At 34.6% G+C, this 25,118-nt stretch overlaps 2 protein-coding genes across 3 annotated transcripts in view; both read left to right on the top strand.

The window, feature by feature from the left end:
* The window catches only part of RNPC3 (RNA binding region (RNP1, RRM) containing 3), a 54,593-nt gene extending 39,443 nt beyond the window's left edge, over positions 1-15,150 (top strand). The window contains exon 16 of the transcript XR_011536810.1: positions 15,133-15,150. The gene's annotated coding sequence lies outside the window, so the exon portion shown is untranslated. The remainder of the gene's footprint in view (positions 1-15,132) is intronic.
* The window catches only part of LOC103555033 (pancreatic alpha-amylase), a 36,023-nt gene extending 11,996 nt beyond the window's left edge, over positions 1-24,027 (top strand). Inside the window, exons 1-11 of one of the 2 annotated variants that reach the window (XM_070608075.1) lie at positions 7,730-8,068; positions 15,947-16,160; positions 16,519-16,665; positions 17,736-17,933; positions 18,336-18,566; positions 19,228-19,361; positions 20,134-20,256; positions 20,351-20,450; positions 22,123-22,241; positions 22,353-22,478; positions 23,804-24,027. In XM_070608075.1, coding sequence (XP_070464176.1) covers positions 15,993-16,160; positions 16,519-16,665; positions 17,736-17,933; positions 18,336-18,566; positions 19,228-19,361; positions 20,134-20,256; positions 20,351-20,450; positions 22,123-22,241; positions 22,353-22,478; positions 23,804-23,993 — 1,536 coding nt within the window. In that variant the 5' untranslated portion in view covers positions 7,730-8,068; positions 15,947-15,992 and the 3' untranslated portion in view covers positions 23,994-24,027. Of the gene's footprint in view, positions 1-7,729; positions 8,069-15,946; positions 16,161-16,518; positions 16,666-17,735; positions 17,934-18,335; positions 18,567-19,227; positions 19,362-20,133; positions 20,257-20,350; positions 20,451-22,122; positions 22,242-22,352; positions 22,479-23,803 lie in introns of those variants that run through there. The other variant, XM_070608074.1, reaches the window with a different exon arrangement.
* The last annotated feature ends 1,091 nt before the right edge of the window (positions 24,028-25,118 follow it).

The raw sequence follows: 25,118 nt of genomic DNA, 5'->3' as shown, positions 1-25,118 counted from the left end.
CAAGAAGAGAGACTGAAGGGGACAGAAAAAAGTATTTGAAGACATAATGGCCAAAAACATCCTAAATTTGATGAATGTTAATCCGGTCAACAGAAAAGAATGAAGAGCATTGGAAAGTGGTAAATAAGTGGCTAAAGAATTTTATTTTCCTCTCATGATTTACTTAAAAGATAATTGTTGAATACAAAGCTAATAACATTGAGAGATGGATTGACATCATTCATAGAAGTAAAAGATATGACAGGAACCACAGAAATGGAATTATACTGCTGTAAGTTTATTACATCTGCAAAGAAGAAAGTGAAAGAATAAAATTGGATGTTTGACATGTTAGAAAGAAGTACAAAACATACTAAGTAGATTCTGATAATTAGAAATGCATAATGTTAGCCCCAGAGGAACCAGTAAAAAAATAACAAAAACACATAGGCTAAGGATCCAATAGAGGAAAGAATACCCTAAAAAATTTTGATAAATCCAAAAGAAGATAGGAAAAAGATAGCAAAAGAACAGAAAACAGAAGAGATAAACGAAAATCAGGTAGCAAAATGGTAGACTTAAGCTCAGCCATATCAATAATTACTTGAAATGTTAATGGACTGATAAAAACCAATAGTCAACTACATGCTATACACAAGAGACATCTTATCAGCGAAAAGATACATATTGAATATAAGAGAATGGGAAAGACAACATAAAAATAAAGCATGAGAAAGCAGGCATTGGGTATATTAATATCAGACAAATGATGGTCAACACAAAGACCATAACGAGATAGAGCAATTAATGATAAAATGAATAATTCAGTTGAAATATATATGTATTTGTATATTGTATATACTCATAAAATATATATATTTAGATAATACAATCCACAAAATAGCGTCAAAACTCATAAAGAAAAACTATGAGAAATAAAAAAGTACTTATTCATAAACAAAATCCTGAAAGAATTAAAGGGAGAAATAGACAAATCGACATACATACGTAGACGTTTGAAAATATCTCTTTCAGTAATTGATAGACAAAAAATTGGTAGGAATATAGAATATCTAAACAACATTGTCAGTTAAATGGCCCCCAAAGATGTCCATATCCTAATCCCCAGAACCTATGAATATTTTTCCATAAATGGCAAAAGGAATTCAACACATGTTGATTAAGTTAAGGATTTTAAGATGGAGAGACTATCCTGGATTACCGGGTAGGCCCACTGTTACCACAAGGATCCTTCAAGGTGAAAAGGGAGGCAGAGGGAGATTTCAGGATAGTTGTTTTAAATCGTTGTTTTTTTTTAAGATTTTATTTTTCCTTTTTCTCCCGAAGCCCCCTGGTACATAGTTGTGTATTTTTAGTTGTGGGTCTTTCTAACTGTAGCATGTGGAATGCCCCCTCAATATGGCTTGATGAGCAGTGCCGTGTCCGCGCCCAGGATTCGAACCGGCAAAACTCAGGGCCGCTGAAGCAGAGGGCACGAACTTAACCACTCAGCCACGGGGCTGACCCCTTAACCATTAAGTTTTTGATAGTTTGTTACAAATGCAATAGGAAACTAATGCATTAATTAACATTTACAGAACACTACACCAAACAATTGTAGAATATACATTTTTTTCAAGTTCTCATGGAATGTTAACTAAGTGTACTAACTTCCTGTTGCTGCTGTAACAAATTACCATAAATTTTGCCTCTGAACAATGACCAGTTATTATCTCACAGTTCTATAGATCGGAAGTCCAGATACAGTGCCACTCAGCTAGGTCCTTTGCTTAGAGTCTGCAGAGCCAAAATCCACGTGTCAGTCTGGCTGCATCTCTTCCTGCAGACTTAGGATTAATCTGCTTCTAAACTCATTCAGGTTATTGGCTGAATTCAGTTGCTGTTGTAGAACTGAGGTCCTCATTTCCTTGCTCACTGTCAGTCAGGAGCCAGTCTTTGTTCCTAGAGGCTGCCTACATTCCTTCTTGTTTTCCAAGTGTGCCTTAACCCCCAAGCAATAACAAGTCTAATTGCTCCAACTTCTTTGATATCACTTTACCCCCAACCCCAGAGAAAGTTATTTTATTTATGGGCTCATGTGATTAGATTGAAACCCCCTGGACAATCTAGAATAGTCTCCCCATTCTAATAGGTATAACCTTAATTACATCTAAGGTCTCTGCAATTTAACATGACATATTCACAAATTCCAGGGACTAGAGCGTGGACGTCGTTGGGGAACCCTTATTCTGCCTACCACACCAAGGTCAACAGATTTGGGGCAATAAAATAAGTGTTGATAAATATCAAAAGATCCAAATACTAAATTTATGTTTTCTGGCCAAAATGGAATTACAATAAGATATCTAAAAGATGCCCCAGATGTTTGCAGATTTAATAATATACTTCTCAGTAACCTGTGGGTGAAAATTATCACAAGAGAAATTAGAAAAAAAATAAATAGTGATGTTAGAGTATATCAAAATTTGAAGAGAACATTTCAGTTCAGCAGTATATAAAATAGAATACTAGATCATTATGAAATGGGGTTTATTCCAGGAATGCAATGTTTTTTAAACATTCAAAAATCAATTGATGTAATTCTCCACAATAACTTTGTCTCAAAGGATACAGAGAAAGCATTCAACAAAATTTATCTCACATTCATATTCAAAAGCAAGCCATGAAGAGAATAAAATATCTTCAACCTGGTAAAAGCATTTGCAAAAATCTTGTAGCTAATGTTATTCTTATTGGTAAAACATTGAATGTTCCTGTGTTACTTTGCTAGGGCTGCCATAAAAGAGTACCACAAACTGAGTGGCTTAAACAACAGTAATTTGTTGTCTCACAATTCTGGAGGCTAGAAGTCTAAATTCAAGGTGTTGACAGAATTGGTTCCTTCTGAGAGCTGAAAGGAAAGGATCTTTTCCAGGCTTCTCTCCTTGGTTTGTTGATGGTTATCTTCTCCCTATGTTCCTTCACATTTTCTTCCCTTTTAGTGTGTCTCTTTGTCCAAATTTCTCCTTTTTATAATAACAGTAGTCATGTTAGATTAGGGCCTACTCTGGTGACCTCACTTTAACTTGATTACCTCTGTAAAGAGCCTATCTCCAAATAAGGACAATTCTGAGGCTTCAATATATGAATTAGGCTTTGGGGGGGTGCTGTGAAACACAGTCTAACCCATAATAATTTCCTTTCTGAGATCAAGAAAAAAGCAAGGATGCAAGCTATTTAATATTTTATTTGAAGTCCTAGCCAATGCAGTAAGGCAAGAAAAAGAAAAGACATAGATTGGAAAGAAAGAAGTAAAAATATCTTCATTCTCAGGTGTCATGGTTATGCAGAAAATCATGAAGAAACTTTAAAAAATAACTGCTAAGACTAATGAGTGAATTTAGCAAGATATATATTTATATAGTAGTCATAAGTGAAAAATGAAATTTTGAAAAATAGCATAAAATAGCACCAAAACCCATAAACTAATTAGTGATAAATTTAGCAAACTATATGTAAGATCAAAACACTGAACACTTTAGGACATTGCTTGGAGAAAGATGGTCAATCTCCTTAGTTATCAGGAAAATGAAAATTTATCCACAATGAAATATCACTTCACTCACAGAAGAGTGGCATTACTAAAATTAAAAAGGCTGATAATGACAAGTGTATGAAACGTGGATCGATTGCATCACTCAGGTTGCTAGTGGAGGTATAAAGTGGTATAATCACTTTGGAAACAGTTTGGCAATATTTATAAACTTTACATGCACTTACAATAAGAACCAACGATTTTACTTCTAGGTATTTACCCATGAGATATGAAAACATAAGACTATAAAATGTCTTGTTCATCCTTGTTCACATCTTTATTTATAATAACCCAAAAATGAAAACAACCCAAATGTCCATCAACATGTGGTTGGATAAACAAACGATGGTACACTCATCCAATAGAATACCACCTAGCAATATAAAGGAGCAGACTACTGTAATACATATTTTACAAATGCTGTCTGACCCAATTTTGAGGCCCTGACTAGAGGCCAGTTGGTTCTCCTTTTTGAACAGCTGATTAAATTCATGCTCTAAACCATCTCCCTTAGTTAACTCTCTTGCTCTACACCACTATATACCTGCTGCAATTGCCCAAGGGCTAGGTGCTAGACAACCAAGAAAATGCCTTATACCCCAGAGCCCACTGAAATTCTTAAAACTAGCCATCATAAATCTGCCTCCCCTGCCTCACCCATTCCTCCCCACAGACACCATAAAAAAGGCACTGGTCCATAATTTCCTGCTCTCCCTCTGCCTTGTGGCTTCCCTTGAGTGGCCCTGTGTGGTATCCTATTTCCCCTCAGGGAACTGTGATCATAACAAACTGAAAAACTTTCTGATTTCTCTCTCTTGATCTGAGCCTGGCTTTACCATACCAAACCCATGGTGATATGATTAAAGCAACTAGTGATATACAAAAGACTACATACTTGTATTAGTTTCCTATGGCTACTGTAACAAATTTCCACAATCTTAGTGGCTTAAAAGAACAGACTCTTATTCTCTCACAGTTCTGGAAACTAGAAATCCAAAATCTCTTCTACTGAGCAAAAATGTGTCAAAAAGGACCATGTGATCTCCAAAGGCTCAAAGGAAAAATCGAAACATTATTTCTTCCGGCTTTGGTGGCCACCAGCATTCCTTGACTTGTGGCCACATCACTGCACTCTCTGCCTTTTGAGTCACATTGCCTCTTCTATATATGTGTATCGAATCTCCTTCTTCCTCTCTCTTATAAATGTGATGGCATTTAGGGCCCACTTGGATGATCCAGGATAATCTGTCCATTTCAACATTCTTTTTTTTAATTTATTTATTTTTTGTGAGGAAGATTACCCTGAACTAACTACTGCCAATCCGCCTCTTTTTGCTGAGGAAGACTGGCCCTGAGCTAAGATCCATGCCCATCTTCCTCTACTTTATATGTGGGGCACCTGCTACAGCATGGCTTGACAAGCAGTGCGTAGGTTCACACTGGGGATCTGAACCGGCGAACCAAAATGAACACGCCAACTTAACTGCTACACCACTAGCCAGCCCCTGCAAGCCTTTTAAAGGATTGAAATACTACAGAATATACTAACTGTACTAAGATCACATAAGAGGCTCTTATCAAATGGCTTATGAAATTAATTGCTACATTTTCGGGGAAGTATTTTTTCCCAATTAAAAATATTTTATATGTAATATGTGTATATTTTTGTTGTTCAAAAGTGTTAAAACATTACACATTAAACTTCAATTCCGTTGAGTTTCATCCCTACTTCACCAGAAAGAACCTGTTACTAATTTCCTTTGTGAATTTACATGCAATTTATTTCCATACATACATGTGCTCATATAGAATGTTGTACATATTTTTGGAATGACTATAAAAGTGTTTTTTCATTCAAAATGACTTTTCATGTTATTACAACTAAATCTGTCTCTTTAAAAAAATAAAAATAAGAAACTGTTGCATTATCTTCCAGAGTATGGTTATACTATATTTTATTTAGCCATTTCCCCATGTAATGGACATTTATTTCCAAAGATTTTGTTGTTATGAGTAATGTTGTAATGAAATTCTGTGTACATATCTCTTTGTACACATGGGTGAATATTTCTGTAGGCTAGATAAGTAGAAGTGGAATTTTGAGCACATTTTTATATTTTGATGTTATGTAAAATTGCCCATAAATAGTACCAATTTGTACTCTCTCTAGTAGTAATACTGCATTCAGAATAACTTTACCACACTCTCACTAAAAAATTAACATTATAAAGCCTCTCATTTTTGCCATTTTAAGAGATGAAAAATAATTTCTTATTTTAATTTGCATTTCTCAAATTACCATCAAGATTGAGCATTCTTTCACATGCTTTTTTGGCCATTTGGGTTTCCTTTTTTAGGATTTGCATATTGCTTTTTCTATCTATTTTTGTTTTTTAAAGTTTTTTCTCCTTATTGATTACTTGAAGTTTATTTTATGTTCTTGTTATAGTTTCTTTGTGGTATGTAGAAAGTACATTCTCTCAGACTGTCACTTGTTTTTTGAATAGCTTCTCCAGTCTTGAGAAATCATAGATGTGGCTAAAAACTAAGATAGTGCCAAAGACGTATCTGCTTTAATTTTTACAACTATTTACCAGGCAAAAACGTTTTTGTTACTTTTTAAAGTGATTATTTGTTAAATGTAATTCTACTTGTCTCATTCCTAGATCTGGTTTTCTATATCAATAAAATAAGATTAGCTTTAGATAAGGGGTTCCAAATGACAAAAAAAGTCCAGAACAATGTACAAATGGTAGATTTCTTTATAAAGCTAAATTTAATGTTTATTTCTGTTAAAATATGTTTATAAAATTTTTGAAGTTATACTGATTAGTTAGACTCGAAATCTGGAAATCCTGGAAACCACTGGCCTAGTTTATTCCAGTAGTCTATTTCAATGTTAACGTTCTCTGATCCTATGATCTATTCTTCCCTTGACTTCCTTCATCCCAAAAGAAAGGAAATGTATATGGAATGTCTTATGAATCAAAGAGCTTAAGGGTACTTAGTGGTTGTACCAATCAGGATAGAATAGGTTATACGAAAGTAACAAAAACTAAAACTTCTCAGTGGCTTACAAATGCCAAGTTTATCTCTCATGTTCATCTCAGATCAACAAGGACACTCTTTGTATCAGATCACTTTACAATCTGTCACAGAAACATCATTTTGACACATACTTTAACTATCACAGAGGCCACAAAGTGGAACATATTGCTTATGTTTGCATTTCATAGCCAAAACAAATCACATGGACATTCCCGACTACAATAGGACAGGGGTGTATATTTCACCTGCAGGGAGAAGCACCAAATATTTGTGAATAACTGTATATTCTGTAGGTGAGTATGAGATCAGGAATAAAAACTGTGCTAGAGAAAATTAATTTAGATTCGAGTGAAAATTTAAAAAATAAGAAATATGAGAATAAACTTTACCACCTCTGCAGTCTTCTAAACATGTTAATATTAGCTAAACAGAAATTTCCAGATTCCATAATATTTTCACATACAATATTTTCTTTGACTTTTATAACAACCCACTGAGGCAGACTGATAGGACTGAGTAATGCCTAAGAGCTCACCACAAGTTAGAATGCTTGGTTTTGAATTTCAGTCTCAGCATTTACTGAACTTTGACCATGGACAAATTGCATCACTTAATTTCTCAGTGCCTCAGTCTCCTCCTTTTAAAACTGGGTATAGTCGTAGTTCTATCTTGCGTTTATGTATGTGTGAAGAATGAAAGTGTTAATACATGGAAATGGCACATAGCAGCTCTCAATGCATATTGTTAGTTGCTGTTAGTTATTTCTGGTTTTTATCACATTTATCAACAATACTATTATGTCCATTTTCTAAAGGAGGACCAAAATGCAATCTACAAACTTTCATGTTTTCTCTAAGGTTCACACAGTGGATGGCAAAGCTTTGATTCAAATTAGGGTTTCAATTTAGCGATTTTTGTTGACCTTTTAGACACACACTTTATTTAACTAATTTGACAAAATCATATTCTAATCTGTGTCTTTAAGATTATTTTAGCAAAATTTTTGCTATAGATTGAAATGAATAGTTCAGGAAATAAAAGACTAGATGAGATTGAGAGAGGTTTTTGTAGGAAGAGAAAGAAAGACAAAGAGAAAGCAAACAACTGAAAAGGAGCAGTGTGTTCAGAAGAGGGGGCAGTGCAGCAGCTGAGCAGGGGGGGAAGACAGTGGTTTGCTCGGGAAGCAGTGACAGTGGCCAATCTGTTCTCACTGTGGAGCTCAGATTAGTCTTTTTGTATAAACTAGATTTAGAGAGTTGGAACAGGATTGTAAGAACACATATTGAAAGTAAGAGGATTCTAGAAAATCTATAAAGTCTTATATCCAGGATTATTTTTCCTAGCTAAAGAAAAAGCAAAGCCAGAACTATGTGATTTTGTGATTTTATGATTGAAAAAGACTGAACTGTGGATTTTAGAGATTGCTGATATAAGAAAGTTGATGTGGTAAGTATTTTAATGTTTCTTGAGTATCGCATAATCCCTGCCCCGCTTTTTGTCTTGAAATAAGTAGTTTCTGTCATATGATTTGATATGGTTCAGGGTTGCCCAATCTATTTTAGGTTTGTTGACAACTCAAGTTTCAGGTTCTAGCAGCACAAATATACTACTTATGTTTGAAATGTGTGTGAACTTTGGCTCAAAATGTTTGTCTCATTTCAGAAATCTAGTAGGCAAACTTGCTTATCTTTTCCTTCTTTTCTCTAACCTTTACATGTGACTTACAGTGGGTTCAGGCTCTTTTTCCTTTTTCTGGGAAGGAGGGCTTTTGGATGTTGAGATAGTATTGTGAGAAAATTGTACATAATTCAATGTAGAATTTAGAGTAATTATGACTTTTTTTCCGTAAGAGAAACCACTAATGACCAAGTACTATAATAATAACACTACCTAAAAGTCCATAATATTGAAAGCTGGGAAAATAGAAAAAAATAAAAAATAAAAAATAAAAACAGAGATAAATATAAGTGACAAAATAACAAGCATAGATGTGACACTGAAGCTACTTCCATTAAAATTTTTAAGGATACTTTTATTAAATTGCTTGTTATAAAGATATTTAACTGTAAGGATCTAGGCAAATAACTATAAAGGATAAAAGTTGAAAAAGTGTCCCTTCTTCATTAATGCTAGTTTATTTACATGTTAAAAAATATCTCAGTATCTGCCTGAGATGTGAGGCTGCTTTGAATAGGGGAAAAGACATTTGTACATAACTGATACTTATACAGTATAGGTAACTGATACTTATATAGGCAGAAAGGAATCTATGGAAGTAGATACAAGTTTCTTGACTACTGCTTTATGCTTAACATTTTAATACAGCTCTTTCATTTCATTTACATCATGACTTCGATGTGATGTAAGTAGACTTTAAGCTAAGTGACTGAACTTATGGCATTTGATCTGTTAAGAGAAAACCTAAATTTGTACTAGTGCCTTTCCCCTATAATGTCATTCATATTCTGGACATTAAATAAAATAACAAATGCCTTTTATATACTACTACTGATTGTGAGAAAAACACATGAGAACATCAGAAACTAGCAACCCTGTGGATGATTCTGAGTTAGAATTTTTTTCTTCATAAAATTGGACATGTTTTATTGGTAATTCAAATATTAGGGAATATTACTTATTAGGACATTATCAAATGTCCCATTTCATATTTTTAAAGAATTTCCAAGACATCTCATTTGGCACTTTATAATAACCATTAGAGCTTTAGGATAAAGGGAAATTTCCTCTTTGTAGGTCAATGCAGGAAATATGAGATGTGGGCAACAGAGCATTGATATTAATATTAATAACTGTGAATATCTTTTCTGAGGAGAACCATTTTAGGATAACTATAACAGAAATTAGTCATAACAATGATTTTAAGTTCTTATTTTTTTGTTACGTTATTGATGCCAAGGACATCAAGGATTTGTTTGCAGATTTTATTTCACAAGATATAAATATATTTGAATGCCTCTCTTATGGAGTTTTATAGCTCTTTAGATTGATTGAGATGAAAATTAAGATTAAGTGAGTTAACATATGACAATGCCTGACCATTGGTAGATCTTATAATGTGCTTGTATATCTCCATCTATGCTGGGAGGTTAATAAGCTTCCCCATATTATGTCCACAAGTTATCCTTTATTTTAATTACATCCTAGAATGCATTGTGAAAAAACTTATTTGTTATTAAAAGAGCATTTCAGAGTTAACTGATGAGCCAAAAACGAGAAGTGTATTTTAAAACCAACACGTAATCTGCCACAAGCTGTAAAGAGGTTAAAAAAAAAAAGATAAAGAAAGAAAATGTGAAAAAATTGGGGTTGAAAACATTGCTGTTTCCTTCTTATCACCATCTGTTCTTCCGGGGAATATGAAGATATTTTTGAAAAGTAGATAGTATTATTAGAATTTGGGAAGGGTGGAATGGAAAGAGAGAATGTCCAAGTGATAATAAGTGAAGGTGGGAAGAGAGCATGAGTTTATAGGAGTTTGAATAGTACCAGCAGTAAAAATCACAATACAATAATGACAACATTACAGCAACCAAATATTGAGCTTTTATTATATCCATGCACTGGGATAACAGCTTTATTTGTATAAATGTATTCAATCATCATAACAACTCTATGAAGTACATATTACCTTTTCTAGTTCATAGATAAATTAGTAAATCATTACTTTCCAGGATCACACAGCTGATAAATGGCAAGGTAAAGATTTAAACTACAGTTTACCTAACTCTTAAGGTCATGTTCTTAACCATTACGTTTTGCTATTTGGAACCCTAAGTCAAGTATGAAGTTCAAATGATGCTCTTCTCCAGCTTCCAGCTCTTTATCACTATCAGCCCTATGTCATCCACTAACTAGTTAGTCTTCTCTCTTATTCTCTTTCTAATATTCGTCTTCATCCAGCTAGTCTCTTCTCATCCTTGCAAATTTTCCTTAGATCTGTTTTTGAAAATATTTCTTTAGTAATGAAACTCCTCTCCCTAATCGAAGACACCTCTTTATATGCGCTCTCCTATCAGCCCCATCATATCGATTGGTGGGCTTGCCCAAAGTTGTAACTTTAGATTCAGCATCTCTCTTGGTACCTTGTCAGTTCTCAAGGGTTCGGCTCTCCAGGCCCAATAATGCAGACAGCGTGCTTTGGCCTGTACATACTGGTTGCTCATGAATGGCATCTGTTCTGACTGGTCAGTATCTGTGCTAAGTCAGTTGTTAAGTATTTTGTGTGCCATTTCTGAAACTATCATTGTCTTGTCGAAAGCTCCTAAATCTCCCTGCTTCTTTCTTTATATCTAATGCTTTTTTATCCCTCAAACTCAGTATATCCCCAAATCAGCTCTTCAGTTTCTCTAAACCAAGTCTGTCTTTAGATTGCACTATGAACGATAATGGCATTGTCCTTCTTCTACTCACTAAACTTTAAATCACAGTCCCCTCTGACTCTTCCTTTTCTCTATTCCATACATCTGCTTAGCAGCCATTTCCTGTAGAATAGGTCTCCACTGAATCTATTACGTCTCTCCTCTCTGTATTAGTTAATTATTGCTTAATAACAATAACTTATGTTTCACAATTCTAGATGGTTCTTCAGCTAGTTTAGCCTTGGTGTCATTATTCAACTACGGTTAGTGGCTATCAGCTCAGATGGTTGGAATGGCTAGGGACAATTATTCTCTCTGTAGTCTACAAAGTTGTATACCAATTCCATAGCCTATGTTGGAAGAGACTGCGGGATGCTGTTGATATTAGCAAATGCTATTCATTGAGTGTATCTTATTGTAACAATTTACCATACTCTCCCAATTTTCATTCTTATTGCGATAATACTAGTTTAGATTTTCATCAATACTCTGTTTACTACTGCACAAGTTTTCAATTGTTTCTATCTCAGTTCTCTTTGCCTTTCAATCCATCTGATATACTCCAAAAGCTCTACTCTCATTACTTTCCTGTTTAAAAACAAACAAATAAACAAATTAAAGAAAACCTTTTATAGCGTCTTATAACTTTGGGAAGAAGCTCCACTTTCTTCTCCCTGACTTTGAGAGACTGCAATATAACTTCCTACTTTAACTCCTATGGCTCCTCCACAGCAAACTTAATGTTCTACAAAAGTGTATTGATTTCTTGCCATCCTCCTTGCCAATTTCCTACATTGAATAATTCTATTTTTTCTTCCTTAAAAGCCATTTCACCTTATCTCTTTTAGTAATGTCAAACCCATTCTTTGAATCAATTTTATCTTCCTCAGTTCCCATTCATCACAAATGAATTTTCCTATCAATGAAATGCTGAAGAACTTTACTCTTAAGACAGTGAACATATTCCTCATTTTGTGATTGTTTTTTGTTTTTTTTGCATGGATTTGTCCCTTCTCTGACGTTACGTGGTGTCTAGAATGGTCTTGTCCAAAATAAATGTAATGAAAACCATGACAATAATATCAAAAATTTAGTAGTCGTATTAAAAGGCATAAAAAGAAATGGGAAGTTAATGTTAATAATACATTTTATTTAGTCAAATGTATCACAGAATATTATGTCAACATGTGAACGACAAAAAAATTCTTAATTTTTTTACTTTCTTTTATCACACTAAGTCTTCCAAATCTAGAGTGCATTTTACACTTATAGCACATCTCTGTTCAGACTCATTATATTTCAAGTGCTCAGTAGCCAAATATTGCTTGTGGCTACCATACTGGGCATCACGAGTCTAGAATTCTTGAGAAACGTTGGCATAATACGGAGAATGTTGATTTGTAGGAGGACCAATCTCAAATTCTAATTACTTACCCTATAAGAAAGCATAATTTATTCAATCTCTGAGCCATAGTTCCTTCATGTGTACAAATTTTTTTAAGGGTTAGAGTAGACTGTATTGCACAATTTCTGATATAGTGATCATTTATTTTAAAAAAATCAGTGAGTGGGCTGTCCCCATGGCTGAGTGGTTAAACTTCTGTGGGGTCTACTTCAGTGGCCCAGGGCTTGTTGGTTTGGATCCTGGTTTGGACCTACTCTGCTCATCAGCCATGCTGTGGAGGCAACACACATACAAAGCAAAGGGAGATTGGCACAGATGTTAGCTCAGGGCTAATCTTCCTTAAGCAAAAAAAGAGCAGGATTGGCAATGGATGTTAGCTCAGGTTGAATCTTCCTCTCACATACACACACACACACACACAATCCTTTAAAAATCAATGAGGACATACCCCTGGTTATGCCAATGTCTTGCAAAATACCTGGAATTTAGAATCTGTATTCTACAACCATTTATTGATCACATAAGCCATTATGTTAATTGTTCTAGATTCTAGGAATATTATACATGAAGTCTAGAATTCTATGGAAAACATTGGTGTAATACAGAGAATTTTCACTTATAGTAGGACCTATTATCGAAATCTGATTACTTACCATTTGAGCCTGGACAATTTATTGAATCTCCCTGGGCCTTAATTCCTTCATGTGTGCTAAGTTTTTGCAAGGGTTAGAGTAGATTGCATTATACAATTTTCGAGATAGTGTTCAATTATTTTATAAAATCAATGAGGACATAACCCCAGTTATGCCAATGTCTTGCAAAATACCTGGAACTTAGAGTCTGTATGCTACAACCATTTATTGATCACATAAGCGATTATGCTAATTGTTTTGCTAGATTCTAGGAATATTGTATATGAAATCTACCTTTAAGAAGCTTGGCCCAGAATGATGCATGTGTGAATACTTAGCTATTTACAATTATTTACAATATAAATCAGATTTAATTTGATAAGGTCACATAAGTGAAAAAGCTATAATGCAGAGGAATAAGTAACTATGCCTGGAAATATTGCAATAAGCTTCATATAGATGTTGCTTCAACTGCATTTGGAAAGAAGAGTAGTTACCAGGTACACAAGGATGGTAGAAGGGGATCATAGAAAGAAGCAAAGCACTTTGAAAGTCACAGGGGAATGAAACTGCTTGTAACATACAAGAACCTTTGGCTTTGCAGTGGATAAGTGTTATGGACTGCACGTTTGTGGTCCTCTCACCCCTGCCAACTTCATATGTGAAACCCTTATCCCCAGTGGGGTGGTATTAGTCTGTGGGGCTTTGGGGAGGTAATCAGTTTTAGACAAGGTCATGAGAGTGGAGCACCCCCTAATGGGATTAGTGTCCTTACAAGAAGAGAAAGGGACCAGAGCTCTCTCTACTCTCCACCGTGTGATGATACAAGGAGAAGATGCCATCTGCGAAACTAGAGGGGGCTCTCACCAGACACTGGCTGTGCTGGCATTTTGACCTTGTCCTTCCCAGCCTCCAGAACTGTTAGAAATAGATATTTGTTGTTTCAGCCAGCCAGTCTATAGTATTCTGGTTATAATAGCTCAAACTGAATAAGAAAATAGGACACAGTGTTGACACGGGGTGTTGGAGGAAAGACCAAAGGAGAGCAAGGGTTGATAGAGTAAATATTACTGACCATAACACTCTTGGTCACCTTCTCCAAAGCAAGTACTTCCTAATTTTTCCTCATCTTAATGAATAGTATCGGGCCCAGCCCCATGGCTGAGTGGTTAAACTTTCACACACTCCAGTTCAGAGGCCCGGGTTCATGGGTTGGATCCCAGGTGCAGACCTTCTCCACTCACCAGGTACAATGTGGAGGTGTCTCATGTACAAAAAAATAGAGGAAGGTTGGCACAGATGTTAACTCAGGGTTAATCTTCCTGAAGCAAAAAAAGAGGAAGATTGGCAATGGATGTCAGTTCAGGGTAAATCTTCCATAGCAAAAAATAAATAAATAAATGGTATCACCACCAAATATCTATTTTTAAAATTTTTCTCTTTCCCTCATTCTTCAGCTCTAATCTATCCATCAGCCTATTGCTACCTCTGAAATATATCCTGTCAGTACCCTAGTTCAAGCCAAGCAGTGCTTTCCTGGACCAGTGAAAAAGACTAACTGAGGTCCCTGCCTCCACTTTGTCTTCCTAAAATACAATTTCTTCACAGAGGCAAAAGTGATTTTTTTTTTTTTATAGTGTATCCGAGTTTCTCAGCTCCCCCTCTTAAAGTCTCAATGACTCTCTCTTTCTTTATGTTCGACAAGGTCCTGCATGATTTGGCCTACCTCTCCAACCTCATCTCACTGTACCCTCCACTGTATCACACTTTGATTAGCTGCACAATTTTTTTAAATGTTGCTTGAATATTTTAAGCTTTTTCCTTCCTTGGCTTTTTACTGTCATGTTTTCCTCTGTGTAGATTGTCTTTCTCTGGTGTTCAAATGAATGGCTCCTTCTAATCCTTCAAATCCCAGCTGAAAATCACTTCCTCAGAGATGCTTTCCCTTACTATCCAGTCTAAAATACCCTGGTGGTAAAGTCATTTTCTATTTTATTACCCTGTTATTTCATACTAATTTTTATTGCTATCTTAATTTGTTTTTTTGTTATGATTATTACCATTTACTCATATATTTTCTTTCCTTTCCACTAGAATGTAAGCTCCCGGAGACCAAGAAACTTGTCTGTCTTGTCTTGTTCATCGTATCCTGAACATCATCCACATGCTTAGCAAAAAGCAGACACTCAGTTAATACTTGTTGGATTAATGGATTAAGTTTTTCTGACCTGTACTATTTTTTATAGGATTTCGCTCACATTAAGAAGGAAAGGGTTGTGAATTCATTAATTTAGTGTTTTATCAGGTACAAGAGATATTTGCTATAAAGAAGAAAAGAAAACTCCACTCTACTGCTATAGCCATTGAATTAAGCATAAGACTTAGTGGAGAGGAAAAACAGTCCGTTTCCTCAATTCATGTACATTCAACTCACAAATAGTTTCTTAAATCTTAGTGTAGAAATTTAAATAAAAATTTGGATTGGGAGTGAAAAACAGAACTGAATTAAATATCCTGTCTCTTTTTGAATTTGAAACATTACAAATGTTTGCAAATAGATAGTTAAGGCATATTTTGACTATGAATTCAGTTGTCTCTGATTGTTATTTTCCTTTGATTAGTGAGGGACTCAGAAGTAAGATCTAATCCTAATTAAATAATACACGATTAAGCTTTCTTTGTGTATATATATAATGCCAGATGTTTAAAAAGGTTAATATTCCCTCGATAAGGAAAACATTAAGTTCTAAGAGGTCATTTAGATTGTTTTCCTGGGAGATTTTACGGATGTTCTTCACTTGTTAACATTATTATTGATAATGTTCTTCAGATTATGAATAAATAAAGGGCTTGTGCTCTAAGTACCTATTCATGTAAATATTTACTTAGAAAAATATGCTTCTTACAGGAATATAAATAGTTGCTGCAAAGAACCCTGACAACTTCAAAGCACAATGAAGTTCCTTCTGTTACTTTCAGCCATTGGGTTCTGCTGGGCTCAGTATGACCCACATACCCAAAGTGGACGGACATCTATTGTCCATCTGTTTGAGTGGCGCTGGGTTGATATTGCTCTTGAATGTGAGCGATACTTAGCTCCCAAAGGATTTGGAGGGGTTCAGGTGGGTATTGTTCATAGGATACACTGCAGTATGTGCTATGCTTATAGTAAATTGTATAATGATCTGTATCTGTGAAGCTGGGGCAACATTTTACTTCAATAATAAGTACTCTGAGTAAAACAGTTTTCTAAGGAAGAAAACATTTAGTACTATTGGCAACTTTATGTTTTGTGTCTGATAGAATCTTTCTTCAGTAGGACATTTACAATATGCTATTATATTTTCAAATGGTTGTAAAGTAATGTAGCTGCTATACAAAGATTCAGAAATAATTTTAGATTATTAATTAGTTTCTAGAGTATCCAATGATATAAAGTAAGCCATAATTTGATACTTAGTAAGACTGTTCTATTTATAGGTCTCTCCACCCAATGAAAATATCGTAGTTAATAACCCTTCAAGACCTTGGTGGGAAAGATACCAACCAATTAGCTACAAGATATGTACAAGATCTGGAAATGAAGATGAATTTCGAGACATGGTGACCAGATGTAACAACGTCGGTGTAAGTGAATGAAAATTGCCTTTCAAAATATTATATGGGAAAATCCTTTCACTCTCCTGTTTCTTGCTTTTTGAGCATAATATTCTCCGTATTTCTTAATTTTTATTTTACTTCGTACTTTAGCTATAATTAAAATTTAATTATTGCCTTATGTTCAATTTTGGTAAATCTTTGTATATGCGTCATTTATCTACTAAGAAGATGTTAAGTCAAAGTTTAATCTGAACTTATTTCTAAAGCAAAATATCAACTTTTAACCTTTGTAATTATACGCATTTCCAGGGAACTCTTTTCTAGTTAGGAATTGGAAATTCCAGTTGCAGTATTTGCTGTCAATTTTATGTGACTTGTATCTCCACCCATAATTCCTGGGTCTTTTTCACCATAGGTTTTTTTTTTTTTTTGAGGAAGATTAGTCCTGAGCTAACATCTGCTGCCAATCCTCTTCTTTTTGCTGAGGAAGACTGGCCCTGAGCTAACATCCGTGCCCCTCTCCCTCTACTTTATATGTGGGATGCCTGCCACAGCATGGCTTGACAAGTGGTGCATAGGTCCGTACCAGTGATGTGAGCTGGCAAACCCCAGGCCACCAAAGCGGAACGTGTGAACTTAACTGCTGTGCCACCAGGCGGGCCTCTTTCCCCATAGGTTTTTTGATGGTAAATAGTTATATTCTCTCTGATGAGGAGCATAAGGAGAGACAATGTCTACCTTCCTCTCTACAGATGCTAAGTAGATAGTAGAGGCTGATTACTTCTTTTATAGGATGGCCCATGGAAATTTCAAAAACCAACAACCTCTCCTGTCTCAATTCATTGTAACCTACTGACCAAGTGCTCTTTGCATTTTTCACAGTTGTGGTAGTTTTTGGTTCTCTCAATGCAAGTGGCTAGAATGCCTGTAGGTCTTCCGTTCACATTGATTTCCTTTCACACTTGACTTTTTTGTCTTCTAGGAAGATAAGTTATAAAATGGCAAGGAAATATTTACATGCTGTAAACTTTCATCAGTAATATTATAGATTTCTACCTTTCCATAAGTCAAACTGAAATAGAAACTTTGCTTTTCAGGTTCGTATTTATGTGGATGCTGTAGTTAATCATATGTGCGGAAGTGGTGGCGGTGCAGGAACGAGCAGTACTTGTGGAAGTTACTACAATGCTGGAAGTAGGGACTTTCCAGCAGTCCCGTACTCTGGTTGGGATTTTAATGATGGTAAATGTAACTCTGGAAGTGGCGAGGTTGAGAACTATAATGATATCTACCAGGTAATTAAAAAAAAAACAGTAATCTGAATAAAGAGCCATCTATGCGTTTAATTATCCACATGTGGTTTATTGATCTCCATTTTAAATATTAGCTTAGAGTCCTTAGGAAAACAGGATTCCAAATCTGACTGTTTAAAAATAAGAAACTCGAATCAATATTTAAAACATTTTCCACAATCAATTAAAAAACTCACCCACTTTATTTCCTACATTCTCCGTTTTTCTAGTACTAGAAAATATTTCAAAGGTATGTCCATATCAGAATGTCAGCATCCCTGTAGTGCCAATGCAAAGGAGGCTCTATAGAAATATTTGTTAGTGAATAAATGAATGAATAATCACATGAAGTCTCGAGTAAAGATGATGTTTTATGTATCAATCACAAAATTTTTGCCTCTACAGGTCAGAGATTGTCGCGTGGTTGGTCTTCTTGATCTTGCGCTGGAGAAAGATTATGTGCGTTCCACGATTGCTGACTATCTGAATCATCTCATCGACTTGGGTGTAGCAGGGTTCAGATTGGATGCTGCTAAGCACATGTGGCCTGGAGACATAAAGGCTTTTTTGGATAAACTGCATAATCTAAACACAAACTGGTTCCCTCAAGGAAGTAAACCTTTCATTTACCAGGAGGTACGTCAATATATATATATGTGCATATAAAATAATATTATTTAATTCATTAGAAAATAAATGGCAGATTTAGTTGAAAATACAATTTCTGTTGGTTAATGGTTGAACCATTTTTATCAAACAGTGTTCTTTAACCTCCTTTTATTCAGAGACAACACAGCAAACTCTTTGTTCCAAGAGGTTTTATGGAAGAGCAAAGAATTTATTTAAGCTGCAAACATCTCTATGTCATTTACCATCTCCCCAGAGACCATTATAAAAGACAGATAATAATACAGTTGTTGTCTCAAGCCAGTGTATCTGAGTTTAAATCTTGGTTATAGCACTATTCACTGTGTTCGTTTAGGCAAATTGATTAACCTTTCTGTGCAACAATTTTTTCTTGTGAAGAAAAGAGATAATGATAATGGTTACGTCTTTGTTTTCTTTGGAGAATTAAATGAGTTAATATTTACCAAGCATGTAGAAATGTTGTCTGCCAGATGTTAAGTGCTGCATATACTTCAGCAAAAAATTTTTTTAAAAAATCTTGTATAAGGAAAACCATTTGAGCATTTCAAATAATATAGTTTAAAGCCATTTTCTATAAATATTAATGTGATGGTTAAAATTCTTTAAAGCTCCTATTTAAAATTATATATTCTTCTGTTATTTCTACTAGGTAATTGATCTGGGTACTGAGCCAATTAAAGGCAGCGAGTACTTTGGAAATGGCCGTGTGACAGAATTCAAGTATGGTGCTAAACTAGGCACAGTTCTGCGCAGGTGGGATGGAGAGAAGATGGCATACTTAAAGTAAATGAAATATGATTTATCTTTTGAATTATTTCATAGATTTATTAGTCATATTACCCCAGTATGAGTTATCTTCTTAGAACCTTTTTAATTAGAAAACTTTCAAAGATTCTGTTGCCAGTAATAACTGGTATAGAGGTCCAAACTCCAATAGATCATCTTTATTATTTAGAATGTCAATGACAAGAAAGTATGTCTAGAAACCGAAAACGAAACTTAGAGATTTTAATCTACCTATTATATGACTTTACTAGATTTGACTAATGTTTGCATATAATCTGTGATGGTCAGATTGTTATTAAAATGACTCTATCATTTATGAACTGCCTACCATGTGGCCATACTGTGGAATTTACATATATCATATCAATTAATTAGTTTCAAATATTAAAATGTTTGTATTATAACAATAAAATATTGAGGCCTTATTTTAGCCCAGTTTGCCATTCTGTATAAGATGATATGCATGTTGCTACTTCTGAAATCCATCTAAATTATAATATACTGAAACCTCTAAAAGGACTTTTTACAACAAAAATCTTATACCTGTAACATGAAAGTAATACAAGTAATTCATACACATATACATACATGAGATGTATTTGTAGATAATATACCTACATAGTTTCTCTAAAAAACCCTATAGAATAACCATTTAATTAGAGAGAGAATTTCCTTTGAGGATGGTATACTAAAAGAAATACACATTTAGGTTACTTTAAAGCTATTTTAAAAGGTATATATATATACATATATAATTTTTTTTTAATAGGAACTGGGGAGAAGGCTGGGGTTTCATGCCTTCAGACAGAGCACTTGTCTTTGTGGATAACCATGACAATCAGCGAGGACATGGAGCTGGAGGAGCGTCTATTCTTACATTCTGGGACTCTAGGTAAGAAACTAAGTTCCCCAATTGTTTTTACCTACCTTTTAATGATACTAAAAATATCATTTCTTCTATGGTGCTGTCATTTTGTAACTTTCAGACTGTACAAAATGGCAGTTGGATTTATGCTGGCTCATCCTTATGGATTTACAAGAATAATGTCAAGCTACCGTTGGGCAAGAAATTTTCAGAATGGACAAGTAAGTTTTGTTGTTGTACGAAATATCTTTTTCTCAAGGAAGAAAAGGAAGGAAATTTGGTTTTAATTTCACATGATGCTATTACATTTACTATTTATCAAATATTTATTAAGAGAAAACCTTATGCAGGACCCTTTTAGCAATGAAGTGGATATTAAAAAATTAAAATTCACAGTCAGTCTCTGTTGTCAAAGAGTATGCAAACTGCTTCAGAAATATGACAAATATATCGCCTCACGTGAAAAGAAAACAGTTAAAAATAAGAATACATTGAGTAAAATATGTACTTCTCCTAAGTACCTACTTCAGAGGGTTGATATGAGGCTTATAAGTTAACACTTGTAAAGGACTTCAGACAGTACCTGCCCAAAGTATGAGCAATATAAATATTCATTAAATGCCTTTTTTAAAAAGTTCTATGAAATGCACAGAAATTATTCACTTGAACTGAGGTTAAATAGGGGAAGTATCTTATAAGAGGAAGGAAATTATATGTATTAAAGAAGAGAAATTTGTAGATTATTCTGGGAAAGATAAGGATGAGAAAAATACTTGTGATATGGTAAATACATTAATCTGAGTAGCAATTCTTTTAGAAGGGAAATGAGCAATAACATTATGAAAATATTTGGAAAATTTTTATTTAAACTGAAGATTTCAGATGGAGCGTCATACAGCAATTTCACACCTAAAGTAGAAAACCCTCTTTACTACAAGCCAGACAGGTATTTAATTAGTTTCTTCTAGAGTCCTTTCAAATTGAGAAATCCACTACTTTATACAGCAACTCATTCTATTGTTAGGCAACTTTGATATTTAGAAAATGTCCCTTTATAGGAAGCCAACTTCTAATTTCCACGAGTTGGTCTTATGTCTGATGTCATGAGTCATGGACTATGACCATTTCCCTTTTCCTCAGAACTTTTCCACTTTCCCAAGACTTCTGCATGCTGAAAACTCTTAGTTTTGTCCACTAGATATCCCATGACATGATTTTAAGAGACACATAGAACCTTTCTAGATATAATCTGCTTTTTCTATGACTACCTTTAAAAGTACAAATCAGAAAGACACAATATTAAAAATTTGGTCAGTTTAGTAAAGAACATTATGATGTGTTGATTAGTATAGTTATCCAAAAGGAAGAATGAAGGGAACTAACATTTATTTAGCAATTATCATATTCAAGGCATTTTCACAAATGTTATTTAATTTTTATAGCAATTAAGCAATATGGTCCTTTTACAGAAGAGGAAAATGAGGCACAGATAAGTTACGCATATTGTCTAAGTTTTCTTAGCAAGTGGTAATAGAGCCCATGTTTTAATCTTGCTGTTTCTGACGCTGAAGCCCTTGCCATTTCAATGACATTGTGCTGCCTACAGTGATATTAAGAACCCATTGCAATTCCTTGGAAAGAAAATGAGAGAGTAAAAATATCTTCCCCCTGTTTGAAATAGGGCACTAGAGAATGAGAATTTGGGGAGAAGATGCTGAGGCCTTGGTAGAGGGCTGTAAAAATACTGCAGGAGTTGCATTCTAAATAAAGACACTGCAGAGACACAAATAGCAGGGCAGATTGGGTGTGGTGTACAGGAGAAGGAAGAAGCAAACACATGTAATGTTATAAAACTGAACGTTTTAAGTTAAAATTCTTTTTGTGCTGATTAAGGATGCTAATGATTGGATTGGGCCACCAAATCATAATGGTGTGATTAAAGAAGTTACTATTAATCCAGACACTACTTGTGGCAATGACTGGGTCTGTGAACACCGATGGCGTCAAATAAGGTAGGAAGACCTATGTAGAGATATCCTCTCATGATAAACTTCCTTAACATTTTATTGTAAACTGTTGAATTATTAGTGAGCATTTTGTATGATATGATATGTTGTTTTTAGGAACATGGTTGCGTTCCGTAATGTAGTTGATGGCCAAGCTTTTACAAACTGGTGGGATAATGGTAGCAACCAAGTAGCTTTTGGAAGAGGAAACAGAGGATTCATTGTCTTTAACAATGATGACTGGTAAGTAGATGTAATAGTAGAAATTACATTTTATACTAACTTGTTCTTGGTTTATTCTTTTCCTGCTCATTTACTTTTTTCATATCTGAAAAATTCTTCACTCAGTAGATTAAGAAAACAGAGAGATCAGAAAAGGCCGAGAAGAAAAATGATGATGGCTCTTATTCTTTTGATCTCCTCTTTAAAGGACTTTGTTCTAAGTAGAGTTATTTTTTTATGCACACTTTCATACCACGTGCATACGGATATGACTCATGTATATGCTCACATGCACACCTCATGCAAAATACACAGCATACTTAGTATAAATGTTGTGAAGTCACTAGAAGAACATGTCTTACACACCCATTGTTTTTTTTTATAGTGGAAAAATACTGCCTCAGAGTTGAAATATCCTCCTTCTAGCTCTTTTTCTCAACTACTCCTGTATCTGGTTCTTTGGTCTTCTTTCTGCATTTCCCTCTCTCTCTGTGACAAACAGCATTTTTTAAGCATATGTATAAAGAATATGTCTCTTATGGTCAATGATTCACCTCAGGAGATTGTTGGGTGTTGGTTCTGAGACTTCTCTGCCTGCTTTTCATTTGTAAAATCCTTGTAGCCTCTGCCTCTAGTGTACAGATTCCCTCAGATGCAGAACGATAGCTTAGAAGACTTTGCAAGCAGTTGAAATGTCTCAGTCCAAGGCCAACTTCACTCCTGCTTAGTGCCTTCTAGCCTAAATCATATTTTACTGACAAAAAATAAATCAGATATATCTCTTTCTTGCCAGAAGTATCCATGGTTAGTCCTTCAATTTCTGTCTTTTGTGGATGGGAGAACCAACGTAAATTTATGAGACAGCTTTATATTTAAAACCATATACTTCTTCACAGAAATCCTAGATTATTTTTATCTCCAGCCCAAATGCCTCTTGGAAGAAAGAGATTTTCCAAGAAATAATCCAATTTCCATTCATGAAAGCAGTCAGTATTTTCTTACATTTGAATGAGGACACATTTAAAATACTTGTGTTTACCATAGGATATACTTTTTTCTAAGAGTGGCAGTTCACTCAAATCTTCAGTGATATTCCTCTGCTTTAAGTTTTTGGTAAAATTCATAAAAGCCTAGGAAATTGCTAAGTCTTTTGTAGGATTTCTTCTGGTCCTAAGAATACTTTTTACACTCACTGGGGAGGTCTTTGTGTTTGAATTTTCTTCTCACTGAGACCTTGATTGCTTAGAGTTCTACAGCACAAAGTGAAGCTGTTTGTTTTAGAGACAGTCTGTATTCGTGCTTTTAGTTGTGTTGAATTCAAGTTAATCTTAAATTTTATCTTGCAGGGCATTGTCTTCAACTTTGCAAACTGGTCTTCCTGGGGGCACATATTGTGACGTTATTTCTGGAGATAAAGTTGATGGCAATTGTACAGGAATTAAAATCTATGTTTCCAGTGATGGCAGTGCTTACTTTTCTATTAGTAACACTGCTGAAGATCCATTTATTGCTATTCATGCTGAATCAAAATTGTAAAATTTGAATTAAATACATTCACCCTGAGAAATAACCAAGTGTTCTTCTTTTCTTTTATGTTCATTAATTCTTATAATTCATTAATTTTTGTAAAATCTATCATAAGTAATCAACTTAAAAAACTCAGAGAAGCGTAAATCACATATAATTATACAATTATAAGATAATAACAATCAACATTTTTCTATATTCTAGTGACTTACATTAACCTATTTGTCAGAGGAATTTCTAAGAACTCAGAGAGGCATCTTGACAAATATGCTTGCTGCCATTAACAGCATTTGCCCAGCTGTGAATCTCTAATGAATTTCTTCCACTGAGTATTTCTAACAATTAGTTAGGGTTAGCTGATTTAATGATGGTTCCCATGCAAAATTATAATATTTGGGTAGTTTTTGACAGTGTGAATACTCTTTTACTGTTAATAAATTGAAAATTTAAAATAAAACCCTTAAATTATGCAAACTATATTGTCTTAATTATATGGAGCTCCCAGGAATCTTTTCCTACTTTCTCTATATCCTTTGCTCTTTTTTCTTTCTCTTTCTAAGGGCTTTAACTCGATGTTGTTGTATGGCTTTTAGTCCCATCTCTTCATCCCCAAGATGGATGGATGTTTATTTAGGCACCACACGCTCCAAGTTTTCTTCCTCATCCTTTGCCTATTCATTTTCTTCACTTGGCTTTAAGTGTGGAATTTGTTGAGGCTCTCATCTAGCAGTTCTTATATCTCTCAGATGTTTTTCTTATGCTTGAATAAGAAAACAGAAGCCATAACTTGGAAACTCTCTCTTCTTTTCACCTACAAATGATTCTACACTTGCCTCTATCATTTTCTTCTTTCCTCCTGTCATATTGAAGACAGTCCACCTCATTCTACCAAAGGCCATTCCCTCTACTTGTGTTAAAAATACCATTCTATCTTTATCTTTTTGGGGACTTTATTTCTTACATTATCCTTTCTCTTCAGATTTAACAATCTTTCCCTATCTGCCAGATTATTCTCCTCAGATTACATGTGTTAGGATCTTCCAACCAAAAAACCCATTGTCCTCTAGGTACAGTCCATTCTCTGCTCCTCGTTTTAATCAAAATTCTGTGTTCTCTTCACACAGTCTCCACATC

This window comes from Equus przewalskii, unplaced genomic scaffold, assembly GCF_037783145.1.
Source record: "Equus przewalskii isolate Varuska unplaced genomic scaffold, EquPr2 ChrUn-13, whole genome shotgun sequence".
Taxonomy (NCBI): domain Eukaryota; kingdom Metazoa; phylum Chordata; class Mammalia; order Perissodactyla; family Equidae; genus Equus; species Equus przewalskii.
The sequence above is the reverse complement of the archived record's forward strand: the minus strand, read 5'-3'. Positions and strand labels throughout refer to the sequence as shown.